Genomic DNA, 16,570 nt, shown 5'->3' on the forward strand with positions numbered 1-16,570 from the left:
CTCCTTCCCTTCTTATCCAGAAGGATCTGCTCAATTGGTATGAGTTGGACCCATCTCTCCACAAGACCCAGATCCAACTAAAGGGAGCTGACCCACTCCTCAAGTTCCCACCAGATTTCTGTCATGGGAAATTATGTTCTCTCCTCTGAGAGTGGCCAGGACATGTGCTACAAGGACACCATGAGCCAGAGCTCCTGGGACCATCCTGCCCATGTGTGGAGACAGATCCACCTAAAGTGAAGCTGAGGCAGCAGAAGCTGAGAGCCTGGAGAGACAGGCCCTTGTGTGCCTGGATGCATCCATGCCTGAAGGTGTGGCTCTTCCTGGACTTTTTATTGACTGAAGCCAGTAAATTGCTTCTTAACTTAAGTTCATTTAGATTATGCTTTATCAAGTGCAAACCTTCAGGATCCTAACAAAACATGATTATTGGAGGCAGGAAAGTACCTCAGAACCAGAAGGCATCAGAGAGAGGAGCTCCCAGGATGTAGGAGCCCCACAACTCATTGACCTGGCCAGGCCTTTGTCAGGAAGGACCCCCAAGCCAGAGGGCCCCTGGACATAGCTCCTGAAGTACCTGAGAGCAGAAGTTGTAACACCAGCTCACAGTGGTGGCTATGGAGGGGCTCAGTGCCAGCTGTCACTTTTTTTCTACAGTGTACACTTGTGCACTGGGCACCATCCCAGGAGCTGTGCATACATGACCACACGTTTCTCTCAATAACCTCTCTGGGAAGTGGAGTCAAATGTTCTACCCATTTTGCTGATGAGGAGATCAAGGCACAGAGTTCAGATAACCTGTCCAAGATCATCCAGCTGAGACATGGCAGAGTGAGCATGTGCTGTGCTCATGCTGGGACTCACAGAGCCACACAGACATAGCCACCTGTGGTCCTTTGCCTGCCTGTTCCAGAAGGTCTTATGGATGACTAGGAGCCTCTTATGCCCAGGTAAGAAGTGAGGCCCAGAGCATACAGCTCCCTCTGAAGTAGGCTCAAATACAGCAGGTCTTTTCCCAGGAGCCAACCTGCAAAGGGAACTACAAGAAACCAGAGGCTGTCCCTCTGTTGATGTCCACCTCCTGAGATGACTCCCACCCTGGCCCCCCATGCTGGATATCCCTGCCAACTCCTTGAGAACATCCATGGCCCAGCCTAGGGCCCTGCCAGGTTAGAGAGCTCAAGGACAGAAATGTGCCTGGCCCATTCCATGAGCCCAGAACTCCTCCAGGAGCCTAGCAAGGGCCAGTGGCTGAGATAGAGGTGCCTCCAGGAAGGATAAAGCATTCAGGAGGACAACTGTCACCAGAGAACAGTGTAAGGTGCCATTGGGCACATGAAGAGAGTATGGTGTATCTTCTTCCCAGGCCAACTCCCAGCCCCTAGCAATGTCAGACTCAAGCCCCCACCCCCTGAGCTCTCCCCCAGACCCTCATCTCATAATTCACATACAGCCTAGGGCAGATGGCAGGGTACAGGTTCCCTGCCGTGATCATCCTCAGCTCCAGACAGCAGACTGAACCCCACTCGCCTCTGAAGTGGTGGCACTTGGTTTCTAACCCAGAGTGGGCATATGCTGTCATGCATGGGACTCAGCTGGACAGCCCAGGTTTATCTTCTGGACATCATAACCAATCAGATTTTACCAGCAGGATAATCAGGGCAAAATCTACAGCTGTTCCAGGGCCCAAGTAGAGAACGCTGCACCTGTACTTTGTCCTTGAATGGGAAGTGTGTTTTTCCTCCTGTTTTACTTTTCCTTTCGCTTGCAGTATCTTCTAGCATTCCAAAGCTTCCTGAAAGAAGCCTGAAATCTACTCTGGAACAAGGCTGGACATGCACTCACAGACATGGACTCACACACACACATACACATGTATATACATATTTGGCATTTGCCCTGCATGTCATGACAAACATAGCACATGTGTCAAGACTGGACACATGTCTCCATTGAAGAAATTGAAGTTCAGAGAAGCAAAGAGACTTGAGATGCCTATCTGCTGGCTGGTTGCACCCCATCTTTCTCCAGAAAGGATCAGAAGCAGTAAAAAATGGACTGACCCAAAGGTGGCCCTCCAGCTTCAGAGCAGGGTCTGCCCTTGGTATGAGTAGCCCAGCATTATAACATCCAGCTTAGCTCTAGAGAGGACCTGGGCACTACAAGCAGACTCTGCTCCTGGAGATCCTGGCTGAGCACCAGGGAGTGCAGGAGCACCCACGCCAGGAACAAGTCAGAGCCCAGGCTGGACTTGAGGGATGGGGGTGGGCCAAGAAGGAGGATGCCCAGAGCTGTGGCAGGTGAAGACTAGTGCTGGGCAGAAGTAACAGCATGAGGCAGGACTAGCACGGGGCACCTTCATCCTCAACTGGGCTCTTACCAGCCCCAAAGAGCAGCAGACAGGACCTCCTATAACTTCCTATTACCTTCCCAAATCCGGAGTGACAGCGTGGGAATGACACTGGAAAGTAGTCACCCAAGCCTCTTTTGATGAGGTCTGAGGGAGGAACAGGAAATGCCCAGGGTCACAGAGCAAGTGGCCAGGGTACTGCCTACTAGGCTTTCCCCTCTCCTTGGCCTGGATCCCAGGCCTCGTCCAACTCCAAGATGCCACCAAACACCTCTGCTACATCCAGGCACTGGAGCCCTGAGGTCTCCTGGCCTGGCTCCCAGGCTCCCCAACCACTCCAGAGCCCACCATCCCTCCAGGCCTGCCTCAGACTCCCAAAGGGATGGAGACTTGCTATACCAGGGACACCTCTCAGACCAGACCTCTGATCCCTCAGCCATCCCCACCCAAGGGTATCCACATGCTCAGCTAAGATGGATAGGAGAAATATTCTTTAAGTCAATGGAGAGTGTAAACATGTCTGTGAGAGGGCCCAGGTACCTGTGGGAGGACCTACACAGCCCAGGAAGGGAAATACATTGGCCGAGAAGCCGGGTGATGGGTGTATTCTTTAGATACCACACTCAAAGGGGACTTCCCAGGAACTGTCATCTGCTCAGCCCCAGGTCCTGAATGCCCTACCTTTCTCTCTGCTGTTGTGCAAAAGGACAGAATGAAATATCTTTAAATTCTCCCAAAACAAGTAGTTTTCAGTAAGTCCACACTGCACTCATTTATTCATTTCACAAAGGTTTATTGGGCGTCTCCTTGGTACTGGTTCCGGTTAGTCACTGCAGAGGATCCTGGCTCAGCAAGCCTGGAAGGAGCAGTTCTGTAGTGGGCAGCAGACACAGAAATCAGTGGTGAAACACACCCACTGTCCAGTAATAAAGGACAACTGAGGGAGCACAGTGAGCTGGTGGCCAGGGAGAGCTATGTTTCCCCTGTGGGGCCCAGGTGACAGTGAGGACATAGGAGGAGGAATGAGAGTCTCTAGGGGGAGGGAGATAGATGGGAACAGGGAACAGCATGAGTGGAAGCTCAGAGGAAGGAAAGGAAGAAAAGTACTTGGGAACTCTTTCAGCATCAGGAGGCCATTGCAGGGAGGGGAGATAAATGGCCACGGCCAAAAAGGGCTGGGACCCAGGCCCAGGGAGACTCAGGGGAAGGGCTCAGAGGCACAAACCTGGAGCTCTCCAACTCTCTTCTCCAGGTGTAGGGGATGGACAACCTCCTCTTTGAAGCCTTCAGAAATCCTGCAGGGAACACAGAGGGCTACTGGAACACCCTACCCCAGTGGGAAGTCTCAGTGACAACCTCTCTGGGCCCTCGGTTTTGCTATACTAGAAGAGAGACAGAGGCTATTCCCATAGCACACTCACCTACCACACCCCATGCTGGGTCCACCAAGCCCACCCCTGCACAGACAGCCCCAGCTTCTAGAGCAGTGGTTCTCAACCTGTGGGTCATGACCCACAGGAACTGTATTAAAGGGCCGTGGCATTAGGAACGTTGAGAACCACTGCTCTAGAGGATGTCTTGAGAGCAGGAGGCCATCCAAAGGCCAACCCTCCCCGGCTGTGCCAGGGCCCTGCTGCCTGTCCCCTCCCCCAGCCTCTCTCCAAGTTGCTCCTGGACACCAAAGGACCCAGTCAGACTTGTCCCTCTTTTTCTTTCCCCTGCCCGCCCCCTGCTGGAGTTGTAAGAAGGCAGGCAAGAAGGAGGGCAGGAGAGGCCTAGTCCCCCACAGCAGAGCCTGCCAGGCCCTGGACCATGCCTGGCACTCCACCAAGTCCTGGGTGGGTCTTGGCCTTGGGCCAACACTCTCCCTCCTGACCTCTGAGATGGGACAGACCAGTGTGAGCAACAGGCAGGAGGGGCCAGTGCCACTTGGAGCTGGGAGTACAGCCCTAGAGCATGACAGGGGGCACTGGGGCTGCTCTGGAGAAGAGAGGGTCTAGAAGCACAAGGACAGTAACTTGGAGAAGAGCATGCTAGCAGGAGTCACTAGTATCACCTGGACTTTGGGTCTGTCCTCATCTGCACAAAAAGCTGTGGGAGCCAGATGGACCTGAGCACCTTGTCCAGTGTTCTGGAATCCTGAAGTATGGAATACAGTTTGTCTGCCCAAGAAACAGCAACAGATCCCCAAGTACAGATGAAAGCCCTAAGAACAAGTGCTGTTCTCCTGACAGTCCCCAGGGCTAGAAGCAGCATGGATCCAGGTGCTACCAATTGGGCTAGGCCCAATCTTACATCAGCCCATACACATGCCTTCCACATGCATGCACAGGCACTCAGGCAAATGCACACAGAGCACATACAGACACGTGTACACATACGCACACACACGCACGCGGACATACACATATGCACACCACACCCCACTAGATTCCAGGCAGCACAAACTCTCCCAGCCCACAGTAACTTATTCATTTTCTGAAACTAAATGTGGGAAGAGGGCTAGGGGAACTATCCCATGTCTCTGTCCCAACTGCTAAGTAGGCAAAGCAGGACACAAGCCCTACACTGGCACCTCCCAGAAATCAAGGAGTCAAGGCTTGACAGATTGTCCAACAAAAGTTGGAACCCCCCCATCCCACATCTTCTGGCCTCTGCCCAGGAAAATGCAACCTCAGAAGACCCCCAAACTTCTTCCCAGAGTCCTGCCAAGCAGGAGGCTTCTCTTTCCACTTCTCCCCGCCCCCACCCCTGTAAAAGGGACCAGAAAAGGGGAAAATTACCTAACTGAGAAGTGCCCTGCTGGAGTAGGGGGCAGGTAACTCCCCGCCCCCCAGATAGGTTTGGCTAACGGAGGATTCTCTAGACCACCTGAAAGACCCTACCCAGGGTGGTGAGGGGCAGTTTAGGGGCACTAAGAGGAATAGGAGAAACAAGTTTGGCTTCCCTTAGGTAAGAAGTTCCTGGGGTATGCCCTGCTGCCCTGAGCAGCGGAGAAATCGACTGATTGAAGAAGGCGAAAAGAGGGCACGTTCACGTGCCCCCCCCCCCGTCTTCCACGCACACTCAAGGGCTTGACCTGTGAGAGCCACGGGTCTTGTGGGGAACTCATGGGACAGAGGATCCTACCAGAGCCGCGAAAACCGGAGGGAAGAGTATCTGCCCAAAGCGAGCATCTACTTGCACGCCCGTTGAAGCCCTTGTCCTGCTGTTGACTTCTCCGAACTTGTTTCTTCGCTGCCAAAAGCGATTCGCCAGCGACCTGTAGAGCCCAGCCAGCTCCTACTTCGGCCCCCGGAGCGAGCGCAGTCTCTGTCCCAAGAAGAAGTTAGGCAGCTGGTCCCCTGGGAGGGAGGCGCACGGGACGCGGGCGGCGGCAGCCTCGGACTCTGGCTCAAGCCCTGCCGCTCCAGATAAGTCCCCGCGACTGCGAAAGCGTCCCGGGCAGCTCAGCTCTCCAGACGGCGGACAGACCGCTGCAACCTGGTCCAGGCCTTGCCCTGGGGGATACAGCGGTCCAAGGCGAAGCGGGACTTGCTCCTGGCCTCCGGGACCCTAGGTCAAGGCACTGCCCCGCCCTCCGCCCCTGAGCCCAAGTCGCCGATCCCGTGCGGGGCGCAGCGAGGGATCAGAAGGTCTTGGACTCGGCGGCAGGGCAGGCCAGGGCCCCATGGAGTTTGGGAGTTGCCCCGCACCCCTAAAAGCCTCAACACATATTTACGGTTGAAAGTACGCACTTTACGCGTCCGGGCGCCTCCGCGGTGAGTCGGGCCGCCGCGCTCGGGGTCCACGAAGGTGGCTCAGTTCGGGCGCTCCAGTCTCGACGTTCCCGGGGCAGAGAGCAACGTCCGGGGACGAACGGGACGGGTGCGCCCGGCGGCCGGGGCTGCGCTGGGAGAGGCAAGCGGCAAGAGGGGAGCGCTCCGGCGTTCAGGCAACAGCTACCCCTAGTGGGAGAGCCGCCCGGGGCCGGCGCCGCCCCGTGCCCGCTGCCCCGCGCCCCGCGTCCGCAGCGCCCCGCGCCCGGGGCGCTCCCGGATCGGCTGGGAGCGCAGAGCCGGCGCCGCTTCCCCCTGCCCTCCCCGTCTCCGGCGCCCCGCGCTAACCAGCCCGCGGGCCCTGCCCTGAGCACCTCCTAGCTGGGCCCCCGCGGCCGCTGACCCAAGAACCGCGGCGCCCGGCTGGAAGGAGATGGGACGGGGCGGGCGCGGCCGGGGCGGTGCAGGCTAGAGCGGCGCGCGGCAGCCTCGGGCAGCGGCGGGGGGCGCGGAGCGCGGTGTGCGTGGCGGGGCGGTGCGGGGGGCGGCCGTGTGCAAGGCGCGAGTGTGAGCGCGCGCGGGAGGCAAGCGGGCGGGCTCCAGCAGGAGAGCGGCGCCCGCGGGCGAGCCGGGAAGGCGGCGGGAACCCAAAGTTGCCTCCTCGCGGGCCCGCGTCCTCGGCGGGGCGGGAGCCGGTGCCACCGAAGCAGCGGCCGGGGACCTAGACTCCCGCGGCACCTGGGCAGCAGCCCCGCACGAGCGGCGGCGGCGTGGGCGGCGTTGGCGGCGGCGCGCGGGAAGCGAACCGGAGCTCCGGCGCTGTGCGGCGGCCGCCGGGGAGCTCAGCTCAGGTGCGCGGCGAAAGGGGCGCGGGCCGGAGCCAGGCTGCGGGGGCTAGGGCAGCGCGCAGTACTCGCTTTAGCTGGAGGACCTCCACGGCAGACGCCCAAGTCCCTGGACTGGCTCCTGGCCCCCGGCGGCAGCAGCAGCTAGGGTCCCCGCCTGGAGAGTTAGCTACAGGACCCAGGCCCGCCCCCACCAACCCCAAGCCAGGCCGCTCCGCCCTCCGCCCGGTGGTGCCCGCCCTCGGCCCACAATTTCTAGGGCATTGGCCACACTGCTGGGTGATCCCTCCGGGCTCAAGTTGCAAGGGGGCGGGTCTGGGCCGGAGGTGGAGTCTCCCGCCAATTCAAGCCTCGGCTATAAATTGAGCTCCCTGCACCGCCGAAGCCCAGATGTCTCGCCAGGCCGCGTCGCGGTTGGTGGTTGGCGAAGACGAGGGGTCCCAGGGGGCTTTGGGGCCTGCAGCCACCATGCTCCGCTCCCTGCTGCTTCACTCCCTGAGGCTGTGCGCCCAGACTGCCTCGTGCCTCGTGCTCTTCCCGCGCTTCCTTGGCACAGCCTTCATGCTTTGGCTCCTTGACTTTCTGTGCATCCGCAAGCATATTCTGGGTCGCCGCCGCAGGGGGCAGCCCGAGCCTGAAGTGGAGCTCAACAGTGAAGGCGAGGAGGTGCCCCCTGACGACCCACCCATCTGCGTGTCCGACGACAACCGCCTGTGCACTCTGGCGTCGCTCAAAGCGGTGTGGCATGGCCAAAAGTTGGATTTCTTCAAACAGGCTCATGAGGGTGGTCCAGCGCCCAACTCTGAAGTGGTCCTGCCCGATGGCTTCCAGAGCCAGCGCATTCTTGATTATGCACAAGGGAACCGCCCGCTGGTGCTCAATTTTGGCAGCTGCACCTGACCACCATTCATGGCGCGCATGAGCGCCTTCCAGCGCCTGGTCACCAAGTACCAGCGCGACGTCGACTTCCTCATCATCTACATTGAAGAAGCACACCCCTCCGATGGCTGGGTCACCACAGACTCTCCCTACATCATCCCGCAGCACCGAAGCCTGGAAGACCGGGTCAGCGCAGCGAGGGTACTACAGCAAGGTGCACCCGGCTGCTCCCTGGTCCTTGACACCATGGCCAACTCCAGCAGCTCAGCCTATGGTGCCTACTTCGAGCGCCTCTACGTCATACAGAGTGGCACCATTATGTACCAGGGTGGCCGTGGCCCTGATGGCTACCAGGTCTCCGAGCTGCGCACTTGGTTAGAGCGCTACGATGAGCAACTGCATGGCACTCGGCACCGTAGGGTGTAAACAGCCAACAGACAATTAACTGAACTTGGCGGGCTGGGCCTTCGAGCCTTCCATGCCCGCGTGCAAGCACCCCAAAAGAAGTCGTCAAGCTTGGCGAGGCCCCAGTGGCACAGATGCACTGAGCCTTGGATCTCGGGCTAAGTGCACCCTCAGCTACCTGAACACTTTCCCCTACCTCCCCAAGACTCTGCTTCTGTGATTGTCTCTCCTTTATGCCTGCCTGGCTCACTTGAATCCCCTGAGTACCCTTGCCTGTGTGTCCCCAGGACTTACCCCTACAGCACTTTCTCAGACCCATCCCCTTCGCCCTTTTAGCCAAACGCTTTGCCCCTGCGCCTCCCAATGTACAGAGACCTTGGCTGTGCCTGCCCACCCCAAGCGCAGTTGGGTTCCCAAAGGCTTCAGCTCTGCTTGAGCTAGTTGCCTGGCACCCACCTGTCGCGCGCGGGGAAGAGGCTCCCTGCTGCTTTTGTGTCTATTTCTTGTTCCTGAGTTGGGGATGGGGACGGGGTGGGCAGGGTAGTTCCCCCCCTTGTTTTGGGTGCGCAGGAGCCCCTCTGCTGATGACGAACTGTCTCTAACTGGTTCTCACCACGGGTTGGTTCTGAATTGCAGGGGACTTGAAGCAGTGCCTAAACCAGAGGGGGAAAGTGCTCTGGGTTTCCGTGAGGAAACCACTATAAATGGGATGGGAGGGAGGTTGGGAGGGATGTGCTTGGGACCAGAGGAAGATGGCTTGAGAGGCTTTGGCGAGGTTCGCAGCGCCCCAGGGAGAGAGAAGAGGCTGAGACTCCTGGGGAACGGGTTTGGGTAGGGAGTCGGAGGAAAGAGATGGGGGGAGAGCCTGGGTCCCCCAAGTGAAGGGAGTCCTGGGCAGAGCTGCCGATTGTGGGGCCAGGAAATGGAGGGCTCCTGATTTGAAGGCCATTTGATGACTGTTTTGCTGGAAATTTTTCCTGTATATAAACTTCTTTTAAGCTACAATAATAAAGGTTTGAAGTGAACTGCCTTCTGGTTGCCTTTGGTCCCTTTATTTTCTATTCCTTCTGAATAGCGGCAGGAATTAAACACAAATCTCTCCTTCTCGTCCCCATAGTGACCCTGGGGAGAAGGGGGGAGGGGAGAGAGCCTAAGCTGGCAGGGGGGCGGTTGGGGGTGGAGCGAGAAGAGGGTCTGCAGCGGCACTCGGCTCTTGTGTACAGCAAGCAGGCACCTGAGCCCGGAACTTGGGGGAGGGAGAAGAGAAAGAAAGCTGAGCCCGTGGGAGTGGGGGGATAGTGGCTGGGGATCCCCACTTATCACTGGGCACACGCACACACCAGCGAACAGTTCAGCTGCCCTGCAGCCGCTCGTCTAACTTTTTGGAGCATCCAGCCAGGTGTGTGTGGCAGGTGAGAGGGGTGGTGTGGAGGGCGAGATGGGGCTTTAAACCCAACAGAACTCGGTTTGTGCCAGCCGCGAACGCCACCGCGCACCAGACACCTCCCTCACCCTCTTCCCGCACCTTCAAAATCGTCTCCCACCAACCCCGGCCTGGCTGCTTGGGTCGGTGGGGGACGTGCGGCAGCGACAGCTACAGAGCTCCAGCAGCAGATCCTACTGCCGGGCCAGGAGTGCTGCAGAGAGTGCCCCCTGCCCAAGACTCCCCTCTGCCTGCCTCTGCGCAACTTCCCCAAGCTCCAGCCCTACCTCCAGCCCCCAACCCGCTCCGGGCGGAGAAGCAGACACCGCAGCGAGGTGGAGGAGCGGAGAGAGACCAGAAAGAGGAGGGTGGCCGCATGGGGGAGGAGGAGTGGGGGACGGGGCCTTTGGCACAGGTCCCCCAGCAGTCACGGCCTGGAGCTCCAGCACAGTCCCCTCCTTCATTCTCTCCCCGGCTGTTTCCAGAACCAGCGCTGGATTTAGCGCAGGGCCGCATTTCCCTCGCCAGTGACACCTTAAGAGTGAGAGGTGGTGGGGGCCGAGGGTGAGGGGTGCTAAAGTTGCAGTGCTACGATCTGGGCGAGGGGACAGGACTACCGAACTTCCCTGGCTGGGTGGGGCAAGCCCTAGGAACCCAGGACGGTCCCGGCCGCAGGGCTGAGGTGCAAGGCACTGTCGGTGCCCGCCTTGGTGCGGGCACGCTGCACGTGAAGGAGTGTGGGTGAGTGGCGGCGCGGTAGGCAGAATCCAAGAGACTAGAGACTAGACGCCCCTGTTCCGCCAACGCCCCCCCAATTCTGCACCCACACCCGTTGCTGCTCCTCGGTGAAAACTTTTTGGAATTGACACCCTAAATTTGAGTTTTTGTTTTTTTGTTTTTTTTTTTTTGCCTTAAAAGTATCCCAAGTCGAAAAATAACTTTTAAGAAAAAAAAAATTGGCACTGATGGAATTTTGCCCCTCCTCCCCAAAGCGCCGGCTTCTCCTCACCCAGACACTCCCCTCCGCTCCAGGAGGAATATGAAGAAAGCGCCTGAGACACCACCGGGCGCGGGTAAGGGCCTGGCACTGAGCGCACTGAGCTCCCAGAGCTCCTGGCCTGCTCGGTGGCCGGGGTAGGGGCTTGGTGGCATTGAGGAATCGGAGGGAGGCTGGGGCAGCTGGAGTCGCACTGAGCACAACAGGGAGTGTTCTGGCCGCTCTGGGTCCCCACCAGTTGCTTCCGGGTCTCCTTGGACTACCCCCCTCACCGGGGAGCCTTGCACACACACCACTCCTCTGGCGTCTCCGACTCAAACTCTCTAAGCGCGCTTTGAGGTGTAGCCAGAGGACCTGTAGCTCCAGCCACTCCCCAGGCTGACCGGACAGCTCCAGATCGCTGCTCCAGGGGAGTTAGAATTCCCTCAACTCCTTTTGTTTCTTTCTTTCTCTCTCTCTTCTTGTTCCCTTCCTGCCTTCTTCCTTTCTCTCTTCCTTTTCCTTCTTTGCTTTCCTGTTTCTCCGTTTCCTTTCTTCTTTCTCTTTCTCTCTTTTTCATGAAAATTTCCTCTGTTTAAAAACAGAAAAGTTCAGAAAATAAAATAAACCAACCCAAGGTAACCTCCTGGTGTGTGTACTTTCAAACTGGTCCCTCTCTCTGCCCCCTCCCCCAAATACTTACTTTAAAAACAAAAGGAGAGTTATCCTTTTGTAGCCGGTCATTTACTTTTTACTCCCCAGGCACCCCTCTTTTCATGCACCTGTCTTTCCATGTCATAAGTAGGTCCTGGATGGCATCATACCACACTGTCAATGGGTGACCTGAATGGATCCATGGGTGAATGCTCCAGATGTTAGAAATGTCCCCTTAACATAAACAAAGGTGGGATGAGTGCCAGTGCACCCTGGCTCTGTATCCCTCCACCCCAGTTCCTCCATTTCTTAAAGTGCAACAGCTACATCCAGGCACATGCACATCTTTAGAATAGCTATTTTGCCACATTTTCTAACCTGCCTTCCAGGAAGTCAGTTTGATTTTTATTGTTTTGTATTGTCCCCGTGCATGCTTGCTCTCTTGCTCTCTCTCTGCTTTATTTTTAAGTGAAAAATACAAAGATAAATACATAAATACATTTTCAATATTAAATTTTAAATACAGAAGAACACAGAGCAGAAAGTGCAAGCCTCCCTAGCAGGATTTTTCAAACTATAAATCAGGACCCAGCAGTGGGTCATGAAATCAATTTATCAAATCAAACCAAGCATTTTGAAGAACTGAAATAGAATAAATACAATAAAATACCAGTGTACATTTCACCTAGGAAAACTGTCATTTCCTGCAACTTTGGTTTAGTACATATGTATGTGTGTGAGTGTGTATGAGTGTGTGTGTGTATGTGTGTGTACCAGGTGGCTGATGGGAAATGTGTTTCTCCTGAGGGATCAAAAATGTTTGGAAATGTTTGCAAGCCACCATTTGATTGTCACCACCTTTCTCTCATTCAGGACATCCATGTGAGCTATGGGGTGTGTTTCTCTCCACATTCTATTTCACAGACCAGTCACATTCTCAGATAAAGAGAGTCACATTCTCAAATACATTTTCCCTAATTGGGATCAAGCTACACAGGGTTTAACTACCCCCCACACCCACTGTTCTCATGCCATCTCTGTCATACCGATCTAATCCTGTCCATCTAATCTGAGTAGATCTATGCCTGCAACCTGACTCGCGCCTGGCACCATCCTGATATCTGAGGCCTCTCAGGAGGAAGCCATCTCTGCCCTTGAGGAATGCTTGGACCACTGGAGAGGAGGGAGATAAGATAGTCCTTATTGTTACTGTCACCATCATCCTCATTAGTAGTATTTTTCAAGCCCCAATGTGGGCTTAGCACACAGTTTAGCCACGAGCAGGGAGAGGGAGGAGGAGCATTAAAAGAGTTTATAGAAAGGGTCTTATTTCCCCAGAAGGCACAAGTGCCAGCCCAGGGAAGGCATGTAAAGAAGGACATACTCTGCACAGGCAGTGCTGGTGCAAAGCCCTGGAGGCCTGAAAGCACATGTGTTCAGAAAGCAGGGAGGCCTCAGTGTGGCTGCAAAGCAGGAAGGTCTTGAGGTCCAAGAGGAGGAGAGGCAGATAGGAGCCTGCACCAGCTTGGGAAGAATCTGGAGCACTGGCCCAGAGCCTCTGCTTAGCCTTTGGGGACAGGATTCTGCAACAGGAAAGTGGAGTGGGCAGGCAGAAGGGAAGGAGGGGGAAAGAAGCTGAGGGTGGCCTGAGATGGGTGCCCTGACAGATGGTGCACTTCCAGGGCTCAGGCTAGCTAGCATCTCCACCTTCTACCCAACAACTCTCCTCCAGGAGTCTCCCTGACAGAAATAATCCAATTGGTGAGCAAAGGGGTAGGTAGGTACCAAGAGGCCCATGGCCTCTTCTTTATCCATCTGTAGGGATAGAATAGAAATAATAGAAAGTGACACTTGAGAGTTTGCTAGTGGGACCAGAGGCTAGGTAAGTGCTTTATCAGGATTATTTGATTTGCTTATCCTGGTATTTCTCTTAGATGAATATGAATTAGCCCCATTTCATTAATGAAGAAACAGAGGCCCAGCTTACTGCAAGGGGCTATTGGCTGAATTGTATTCACCCCAAATGCATATAATGCAGTTCTAACCCCTGCTTCCTCAGAATGTGACCTCATTTGGAGATTGGGCCTTTAAAGAGGTGATTAAGTTAAAATGAGGTCATTGGGGTAGATGGTGATAGATATGACTAGTGTCCTTATCAGAAGAGGTTAGGACACAGACACACAAATGGAAGACCACATAAGGACATAGTAGGGGCTGCCACCTGCAAGCCAAGAAGACAGACCTCAGGAGATACCAACCCAGCTGACATCTTGGTCTCAGATTTCCAGCCTCCAGAATTGTAAGAAAACTAATTTCTTTTGTTTAAACCAGCTAGTCTGTGGCACTTCACTATAGAAGCCCCAGCTAACTAATACACAAGATCATGGACCAGAAAGTGTCTTTGACCAGAGGCCTCTGTGACCCCAGCATTTGGGTAGGTTAACAGTAGGCTCCACAGTGTCCCTTCCCAAGTGTCTAAAACAAATGAGAACTCTTGAGATTCCTTCCTCTACTGTTACATGAAAAGGCAGCTTTCAGGACACTGGCTCTGAATTGGGGCAGAGGGTGTTCTTTTCTCATTTCTGCAAAGACGTGTATGCACACACACACACATACACACACACACACACACACACACACACACACAGAGCGCTCCAGAAAAATCTTCCCTGAAGTATTCACAGTAGTTGTCTTTGTGTGGGCGGGAATATGAGTGTTTTCTTACTTTCTTCTTGTTGCTTCTCTGTAGCCTGTGATTTTTCTGTAGTGAACATGTATTGCTCTTATGACAGAAAAATAAAATTAAAAACGGTAAAAACAGTGGCTGTGGCAAGGAGATGCCCGGAGGCAGGGGAGCCAAGACACAGATGCAGGTCCTGGTTAGAGATGGGGAGCTCTGGGCCAGGTGTGGGGTAGGATTGGGGGGCGGGGGGTGTCTTGATAGAAAGGATGCTGCAATGAGAGGGACTTAGGAGGAAGAATGGGCACAGTGCTGCTGAATAAAATACAGGACAACCAGTTAAATTTGAATTTCAGGTTAACAATAAATAATTTTTTATCATAAGTGTATCCTGAACATTACATTGGATATACTTACACTAAAAATATTTTTTACTTGTTTTTATCTAAAATTTAGATTTAATTGGACATCCTGGGTCGGCTGTTTTTCTAAATCCTACAACCCGAAATGGAGAGAGGGTGGCAACAGTGTGATCTCTCTGAGGTCCTGGGGTGGGGGGAGTCGGTTCTCAGAGCCCCAAAACTTCAAGAACAAAAAAGTCATGGTCTTGAAGCCCTTAATTTCATCTTCTGGAGATGGCTGGACTCCTAAATCCAGTTAGAGGCCCCCGGACTCTGTAGATACTGCATCTGGTGACCTAGAGCGAGAATATGAAATGATTATCGACACAGCCAGTTGCAAAGTGAAAATGCAGGGCCTCCTATTCAAAAAGCAGAGAATAAGTGCAAAGGTCAAAAGTGTAAAGCATTTTCCCTTCTTCATTGGCATCTCAGCTTGTCATGGTGTTTATTTGCTATCCAGTGTCATTATTCTGGCTTCTCCCGGGAAACATAGCCAATAAGAGATTAGACATAGATACAGATATAGATGTGAATATGGAGGTAGAGAGATTGATTTGCTATAAGAAATTGACTCATGTACATGACCCCCAAAGTGCAGGTAACAAAAACAAAAATAGGCAAATAGTATTGTATCAAACTAAAAGCCTTCTGAACAGCAAAGGAAACAATCTACAGAGGGAAGAAAATGACCTAAGGAATGAGAGCAAATATTTGCAAGCCATATATTTAACAAGGGATTAATATCTGAAATATATGAGGAACTCAAGCAACTCAGTAGCAAGAAAAAAATAACTTGATTAAAAAATGGGCAAAGGACCTGAATGGACATCTTTCAAAAAGAAGACATATAAATGATCAATAAATATATGAAAAAAATGCTCAACTTCACTAATCATCAAGGAAATGCAAACAAAAACTATAATGAGATATCATCATACGACTGTTACAATGACTATTACCAAAAACACAAAAGATAAAAAGGATGTGAAGAAAAGGGAATCCTTGTATACTGTTGGTAGGAATATAAATTGGTATAGCCATGATGAAAAACAACATAGAGGTTCCTCAGAAAGTAAAAAATAGAACTGCCAAAAAGATATCTGCACTCCCATGTTCACTGCAGCATTATTAACAATAGCCAAATCTGAAATCTACCTAGAAGTGCATCACTGCATAAATAGATAACAAAAAATGTGGCACCTATATGCAATGGTGCCTTAAAAAATCTTGTCATTTTCAACAACAAAATGGATGGATCTGGAGACCATTATATTAAGTGAAATAAGCCAGACACAGAAAGTCAAATACTGTATGATCTTACTTATATGTGGAATCTAAAAAAGTCGAATTCATTGAAGCACAGGATAGAAAGGTGGTTACCTGGGGTTTGTGCAACCCCAGGGAAAATGGACAGATATCAGTCAAAGTACAATGTTAATGGACAGATGTCAGTATAAAGTTTCAATTGGGATAAATAAATTCTGGAGTTCTAATGTACAGCAAGGTGACTAGAGCTAATGTTTGAAATTTGTTAAGGAATTAGATCTTAAATGTTCTGATCACAGAAAAGATAACCATGTCAGGTGATTGGTATGTTAATTAGCTTGATTGTGGTGATTATTTCATAATGTATACCTATACTATAAATTATATAAATAAATATATTTTTATTTTTATTTGTCAATTATACCTCAATAAGGGGTGAGGAAAGCAGCATTCATAAAATTGGTTGCAGCACAACAAGTATCTTAAGAGCCTTTGGATACATGGCTCTTATTTTCCAATTTTTGCACAGGGACATCACATAGTTTTCATGTGTTTCTATCAGTCGGATGGTAATTATTTCACACTAGGTTAGGATGACCAGACGTCCCGATTTTCAACAATTTGTCCCATGTCCTGCAGCATTTTAAAAAACTCCTGATTTTTGGAAAGAATGCACAAACGGGCTGGAGAACAAGAAGGGAATATACGGTTTTCGGCTGCCATATGGCTATTTCGCCAGAATATGAGTTTTATATTATTTTTGTTAATTTTATAATGTTAAACTGTAATAAATAATTGCTGAGAAGTGATTATCGAGAACTGCTTATCAAAGTTTGCATTGTTGTCAGACCCTGCCTGCCCCATCCCGTGCCCCCTGCTCCGCCCCCACCATGTTGTCCCGCCTTACAGATGTTAAAATCTGGTCATCCTATA

The 16,570-nt window shown here is 52.8% G+C and overlaps 1 protein-coding gene and 1 long non-coding RNA gene across 5 annotated transcripts; one reads left to right on the plus strand and one right to left on the minus strand.

The window, feature by feature from the left end:
• Positions 1 to 3,126: 3,126 nt before the first annotated feature.
• LOC111724197 lies at positions 3,127 to 6,546 on the minus strand. 4 transcript variants are annotated; one of them, XR_002772538.1, is made up of 4 exons: positions 6,088 to 6,546; positions 4,407 to 5,662; positions 3,576 to 3,645; positions 3,127 to 3,221 (listed from the first exon to the last, which is right to left on the minus strand). It is a non-coding gene; the product is annotated as an uncharacterized LOC111724197 (long non-coding RNA). The 4 variants fall into 4 exon arrangements; XR_002772536.1 differs by having other exon boundaries at positions 4,407 to 5,850; XR_002772537.1 differs by having other exon boundaries at positions 4,407 to 4,489; positions 5,480 to 6,525.
• Positions 6,547 to 7,203: 657 nt separating this feature from the next.
• DIO3 (iodothyronine deiodinase 3) lies at positions 7,204 to 9,266 on the plus strand. Its single transcript, XM_012803441.1, has one exon. The coding sequence runs from the start codon at positions 7,344 to 7,346 to the stop codon at positions 7,851 to 7,853; it is 510 nt and encodes a 169-aa protein (XP_012658895.2). The 5' UTR covers positions 7,204 to 7,343; the 3' UTR covers positions 7,854 to 9,266.
• Positions 9,267 to 16,570: the final 7,304 nt, after the last annotated feature.

The sequence above is a fragment of the Otolemur garnettii genome, unplaced genomic scaffold (assembly GCF_000181295.1).
Source record: "Otolemur garnettii isolate 467f Iridium unplaced genomic scaffold, OtoGar3 scaffold00020, whole genome shotgun sequence".
Taxonomy (NCBI): domain Eukaryota; kingdom Metazoa; phylum Chordata; class Mammalia; order Primates; family Galagidae; genus Otolemur; species Otolemur garnettii.